Below are 7,277 nucleotides of genomic sequence, written 5' to 3'. Positions count from 1 at the left end.
GTAGTGCTGTGTTCAAAATATCGATACGACGATGTATCGTCACAGAGATTTGACGATAGGAGGATAGATACAGCAGGCCCTGTATCGATATTGTGGCACGTGTGCAGCAGTGGACCGCGCTTAATTTGAATACAAGAACACCGTTTAAAATGGTGTAGAAAAAAAATAAAAAAAATAAAATGGTGTGCAGTCATGTATCGTGATACGTATCATACCGTGGCCTCTGTATCGTGATACGTATCGTATCGTGACTTTGCTGGTGATGCACAGCCCTAGTCTCTAGGCTCCTGTTTGTAATAAAAACAAACAAAAAGCATTAGGAAATTCAAAATGTGAAAATATGCAGTCCACTCCACATTACTGCAACACTGCAAACCAGCAACTTAAAAGGTGTAGTTCAAAAAATTGTCATCAATTACTCACCCTTATGTCGTTCCAAACCCACAAGATTTCGTTTCTCTCTGAAACACAAATGAAGATATTTTAAATGAAAGAGATATGTCTCTTTATTGAAAGTCCATTACACCAAAATTTTATGCTCCACAAGTCCGTAAAAATAATACCTATAAATCGAACAGTTTTCTTGTTTAATTCACATGAATCTTCTGAAGAGACATGATTCTTAATATGATGAACAGATTTAATTTAGCTTTTATTCCTGTATGAATATTGACCAAGCTAATCAAATATGGTCAATGGAATGTGTGAGAACAGACTTCGATAAAATTGCTTGTTGAATATTGATTGCTTTTACAGTGTCTTTGTCAATTTTGGCGCTTGGAAATTTTGGTTTCATGGAGGGTAGGGCTGAACGATTTTGGAAAATAATCTAATTGCGATTTAATTTTTACCAATATTGCGATTGCTATTTAACTGTTATTTATTTATTTTTTGTGGGTTTCATGCTGTTCGCTAAGGCATAGAACACACACAGGCTTTCCTCCTCACCAACGAAATTAAATACCGTGTCTACACCGGACGCGAGCGGCAAAATACAGTAGAAACCATTATAATCAGTGACGCTGTGTACACTGGATGCGGCGCGACAAAACCCGACATTAAACTGATGCCTTGTTCTATTTATGACGTACTGACACAAAGTTAAAATGATTTGCAACGGTCGCTTTGTCGCGTCCAGTGTAGAGCTGTTGCGGCGCGACGCGACAACTGTAGCGTCCGGTATAGACACGGTGAGTGAAGCCGAGAGCAAGATATGCCTCGTCATATTTTCTGCATTTAGCTTTTGAATGACCAGCACCTGCCTGGGTCTGTGCGACTTCATCTATGGCTTTTCTCTTCGCTTTCACAAACCAATCCATCTCCCATTCTAAGTTACGTACTTTGGCTGTTTACTGTTTTATTTCTTTTCTTTTTCTGCTGATGGCCCGCGCTCGACTTGAAGCAGCGCTGCTAGACCGATAGGTGTGTATCATCAAAGTACTGCGAGAGCTATAAGAGAGCGCGGACGTCTCCTTATGCTTTCTCTCGCCTTACTTTGATGTCATACACCGATCGATCTTCAAGTCGAACACACCTCTTTACTCTCACGTGTCACGTGACTGAGTGTAATCGCAGCCTCTGCGATTGAAAAATCGCGTTTTTTCATATCGTGATATTATCGCAAATGCAATTAATCGTTCAGCCCTAATGGAGGGTATTAAAAATGTTATATTTGAATCCTCATATTATCACCAGACTGGTTTGAAGAATGTCCAAAAGCAGCCATGTCCATGGACTGATTCACACATAGAAATTTGGGTTAAAGTACGGTCACATTTACTGTTGTTCGGACAATTTTTGTGGGCAAAATCCAGTAATTTCAGTGGGAATCCGTGCAATCAGTAATTTCATGCGAGAGCGAATGACCCCATTTATATTTTGCAACAGGTTCAAGTTGATCAACGCAACGATTAGAAAGCTGCTTGGTTTGAAAGTGATTTCTGTGTGAAATGTACATCATATGTCGCTACACTATTTACAATGGGCCTTTTTTTGCCCATGAAATTTCACTAAAATGTCACTATTATGACTGCGTATGTAAATCAGTCACAGACAGTGCATAAAGCTCACTAACTAGCAGAAAGATGTATTCAAAGAAGTATTCAAAGGCTGCAGTTGACGTGAGCAAAAGAGTGACACTGCAAAATCCCATATAGTCCCTATGTGGCGGCATGGCAAAAGCATTCTGGCCGGTTTGGGTTGGCAACTTATCAAGACAGAAGGAATGTAACAGAATTGCTGCAACAGATAGTCCCGCCTCAAACTCGCGCCATTGGTTGCTTTTTCAAGACATGATCACTATGTCAAACTAACTGGGATGCTCAAACAAACAGAACAATGTGTTGAAAACATCGGTAGCACTTTATTTTACAGTTCTGTTCCTGTGTACTTCTTATAGCAATTACAATAAATGTGAAATAACTAGGTACTAATCCTGAACCTACCCCTAAACCTAACTTAACCCATGTAGTTACCGTATACTACCAGTACTTTCCTGGGTAAATACACTGTAAAATAAAGTGTAATCAAAACATCTCTTTAGCGGAATCAACCTACAAACGCTTGCTTGTAGCTGAATTTGCATATTTAACCGGGATAAGAAGTGTTTTTCGCGATGAAAAGATACCTCACATCACCCTCCTAAAGAACCTCCTATTGCAGCTCAGCTTAAATGTTTAATAACCATATAATTGTGCTTAAATGCTTCCACTGGCTACCAAACATTGACTTTCCATTGACAAGCAGATGTTGTTTTTATGAAGATTAATGTTTTTGTGTGTATGTTTTGGTTTATTTAGGATGGCTTTGTGGTGCGGATCTACGCCACCAGCTCAGACCCAGCCCTACAGCAGGAACTGCAGCTCAAACTGGCCAGGAAGTGTCTTCATGCCTGTGGCATCTCCCTCTTTGACCTGGAGAAAGACCTTCATATCATCAGTGAGAGCGGCGCTTCAGTGCACACACGTCTATGCATGCACATCAGTGTTTAAGAGGAAGCGCGTGTTGAAATGAACTAACTTGGTGTTGTCTCTTTTGCGGCGTGTGTTTATGTCCTCAGGCACAGGGTTTGATGAGGAAGCAGCCCTGATTGGAGCTGGCAGAGAGTTTGCTTTGATGAAAACGGCATCTGGGAAGGTAGACATACCTCTCTATATTCCTCAGTGTCTCTGCGTTAGTATTTAATTGCGTCTGAAATACGTGTTGAGCTTTTCATGTGGTGGTGGAAGTGCTACTAGGTACGTTTACATGGACACTTTTTGCTTCCATCGGAATGAATTCATTCTGATTGACGAATCCGAACGTATTGTTTACATGAACGCTAAATAAAGTGATCGGGTTGATATGCGTGACGACCAGCACATGAACTGTTGTGCTGTGCTGCTTACTTTATAAAGCAGTAAAAGTGCCCCTTCCCGCACCCAAAACCAGTCGTCTGTTGATGATAGTCTTAAACAAGGACTGGTGGGACTTTGTCCTGCTCCACTTTACAGACGCTGAGTGAAAGGGGAGTTTTATAATGACGGGACACTCATTTATGACACTGTATTCATCAGGAAGAACAGCTCGTTCCGCGTGTCATATGTCATTACGCTATTTCTACGTCACTGCGCATGCGCAGTACTTTCCAGTTTCGGTTTTCAATCCGATCAAGTGCTTACATGTCCTCTCGCTCGGATTACAAAAGGAATAAACCACCCCTTACAATACGATCAAAATTTTAGTCGGATCTGGCCAGTTCAATCCGATTGACGTGGTTACATATGACTTTTTTTATTCTGATTGTGCTTCTAGTCCTATTACGATCAGATTAGTAGGGTCCATGTAAACGCAGCTACTGTCTAGCATATTTACAGCATCAGCTTAGAAGTCAAGATAAAGCAGACCATGATTGGCTGAATGCCAGTAAACCTTTGAAGAACATGTTAGGGATTTAAGAAAGTATATTTTGGAACCTAAGCCTATTTAAGGACCATTAAGTTAATATGAAATCAAAAATGATATATACTTGAAATCCAATATGTATATATATGCTTTTGTTGACCGTGTAATCTTTAATCAGAGTCCCATATCTTATAATTAGTGCTGTCAAACGATTAATCGCATCCAAGATAAAAGTTTTTGTTTACATAATATATGTATGTGTACTGTCTATATTTATTATGTATATATAAATCATAGACTGTAAAAAAAGATGGACGACGCGTCTCCTATTCCTTCCACTATAGAAAAGGGAAGCCAAAGCATCTCAGTATGCCATTGAGTAAATGACGTCATTTGGAGCCTGCGCAGTAGAGATTTGTTTGGAGCCGGAGTCTGCGCAGTAGTGTCGTGAGGTGGAGCCGCGGTATCGAACTCCCGCCCAAACTCCCGCAGACCCAATCAACCATAACGACACTCCCCGTTTTTATAGCATCAAATTACTAGCTAAAATCAAACTTATCACAAAAACAAACAATTTAACATATATCAGCGTGATAACAACTACCTTAAATGACAAAAACCATATTTCGGAAAATTGTATTGGAAGTGTAATTCATTTTTTTATTTTGACTCAATTCGTTTACATGGGGATGGCGGGGTTTATGACCTGTACTGCAGCCAGCCACCAGGGGGCGATCAAAGAGCCCGCAGCTTTCACTTTTCAGGACGTGTGAGGCACACCCGATATAAATACACACACATACAGTATATATTTAGAAAATATTTGCATGTGTATACATTTATATATTCATATTCTTATATTTTATATTATATATAAATATATTTAATATATAAACGTAACATATTTTTCTGTGTTTGTATTTATATATACATAATAAATATACACAGTATACACACATATATTATGTAAACAAAAATGTTATTTTGGATGCTATTAATCGCGATTAATCGTGTGACAGCACTACTTATAATATTGTTCACTTTCTCCTGATGTAGGAAAATGTACAGTATATAATGTACAGTATTAAAGTATGGAAGTCTGTCACAACTTCTGGTTTATGATAATGTTTTGCATTAAGATCTAATTTCCATGTCAGTTAAGTGTATGATTTAACAATTTTTCAAAATTGTATGTGTTTGTGGTATTATTTTATGTATTTTTATTTTAGTTAATTAGTTGCTAATTTAAAAATTGTTTCATCATTTAATGATAATCTAATAAAAATCACCATGTGAATGAAAAAAAAAACGAATAAGTAAAAAGTAAATTGTGTGAACACATCATGGTAATGAGAATTTTGAGGTTTTTCGTTTTTTTTTGTATTTATTTTAAATTGTCAAAAAATCTTAATGGTCCTAAAATTAGGTTTCTTTAGTCAATATATAAATAATAAATATAATAATAATATTAAAATAAATACATAAATGCATACATACATACATTTATTTTTGTGTAAGGAAATGACTGTGAATCCAAACTAGAAGTAATAGAAATGCTTTTGTGTGATTAGAAAACCGAGTCTGTTGACAAGTAGTAAAAGTGCACTGAAGCGTAGTCCTCTGCTAGTGCACAATCATCTGTCCATTAAATATGCACATTTATTTTGCACTCCTCATAAATCTACATCAGATGGCGGTTGTGTGAGTGAGTAAGTGTGTACCTGCTTGTTTCGGCAGTGTGTGAGGTTTACACTAGGTCTATCAGGCAGGGCTGATGGCAGTGATGCTGTCACTGGTGTGAAAGCGACGGCAGCAGCAGAGAAGGGCAGCCTGTACACATGCTTAAATAACTGGAAGTAATTTGATTATTCTACCCTTCCAGTTGAGCGCCGAGGCTCTTTGACACTCGGTGAGGCTAGAGCGTTTGAGAGGCCAAAGTGAGCACAGCTTGTGTGTATTTACACTTGATCCTAACGCAGTACAAATACAGGGTAGTGGCCAGGATCCAAAACTGACACACAATGAGAAATTAATGCAAGCACAAATTGGCTTTGGCAAGTACATAAAACAGTTTAGCCATCTGGCAACTAACTTGATTAGGAATTGAAAAAAAAGGCTTTGTTAAATAATATCGGTTAATAATTTATGGCTGGGTTATTATCTCAGTTGACCTGCCATTGCCAGGTGTGGCAAAAAGTTAAATATGGACGCTGGGTGTGTCTCATTGATGTGTAGTGATGGAGTGTGTTTTAGGGAGGTGCGGTGTGTGTGTGTGTGTGTGTGTGCCTGGCCTCATGAGATATGAGAGCCGCTGTAGGTTTATCATTCTATAAGACTAAACTCACCCTTTACCTTATCTGGAGATTATCCAGTCCAGTGAACGTGGCAGTAAAAACAGGCCTGGATGAGTCGTGACTGGGCAACTTTCCTAATAAACGCCATGGGCTGCAATAAAAAAAGGTCATGTAGTTTTTCCGCACACGTACATTAATGGACTGCAGAAATGCTGACGTGAGTTTTCTGTCATCATTGATTGTAGTTATTGTGTTTACCATTCCAGAAGTGCAGTATTAGCTTCCAAAATGACACATTTTTGTTTTTAAATACTGTAACACTATACTTCATTAATGACCTCTAAGTTTACAGAGCGCTTTACTAAAATTAGTTTTAAATAGTCAGTAATATCATTATGTGTGTGTGTTTCTGTGTTATTGTAGTGACTAAACCTGAAACTAAACCATAAAACAACCATTTTCATTACTTGAAATAAACAAGTAAAATATAAAAAAGATACTTAATTTCAGCAAGTTGCCAAGGCAACATTTCTTATTTTAATTGTTTAACTTGATGTACTAAAATAAAACTACAAATTAAATAAAAATGAATGAAAACTGACACATATAAAAGAAACAAAAACAACTAACAAGGACAAAAACACACAACAAAATAACTGAAAATAAATGAAAAACTAAAAGTATATAATTAAAAACTGGTTCATAATATTAATAAAAAACTATGTGTGTGTGTGTATGTGTGTGTGTCAGTTTTCATATATACAGTATCTCACAGAAGTGAGTACACCCCTCACATTTTTGTAAATATTTTATTATATCTTTTCATGTGACAACACTGAAGAAATTACACTTTGCTACAATGTAAAGTAGTGAGTGTACAGCTTGTATAACAGTGTAAATTTGCTGTCCCCTCAAAATAACTCAACACACAGCCATTAATGTCTAAACCACTGGCCACAAAAGTGAGTACACCCCTAAGTGAAAATGTCCAAATTGGGCCCAATTAGCCATTTTCTCTCCCCAAGTGCACACACACAGCAGTGAACACACACACTGTGAACACGCACCCGGAGCAGTGGGCAGCCATTTATGCTGCGGCAC

The 7,277-nt window shown here is 37.8% G+C and overlaps 1 protein-coding gene across 1 annotated transcript in view; it reads left to right on the top strand.

Annotated features, from left to right (window-relative positions):
* The window catches only part of mycbp2 (MYC binding protein 2), a 132,058-nt gene that overhangs the window by 31,751 nt on the left and 93,030 nt on the right, over positions 1-7,277 (top strand). The window contains exons 10-11 of the mRNA XM_016564075.1: positions 2,799-2,937; positions 3,059-3,135. Coding sequence (XP_016419561.1) covers positions 2,799-2,937; positions 3,059-3,135 — 216 coding nt within the window. The remainder of the gene's footprint in view (positions 1-2,798; positions 2,938-3,058; positions 3,136-7,277) is intronic.

The sequence above is a fragment of the Sinocyclocheilus rhinocerous genome, unplaced genomic scaffold (genome assembly GCF_001515625.1).
Source record: "Sinocyclocheilus rhinocerous isolate Xijiao unplaced genomic scaffold, SAMN03320098_v1.1 scaffold2245, whole genome shotgun sequence".
NCBI lineage: Eukaryota > Metazoa > Chordata > Actinopteri > Cypriniformes > Cyprinidae > Sinocyclocheilus > Sinocyclocheilus rhinocerous.
Note: the sequence above shows the minus strand (reverse complement) of the source record. Positions and strands in the feature narration are given on the sequence as shown.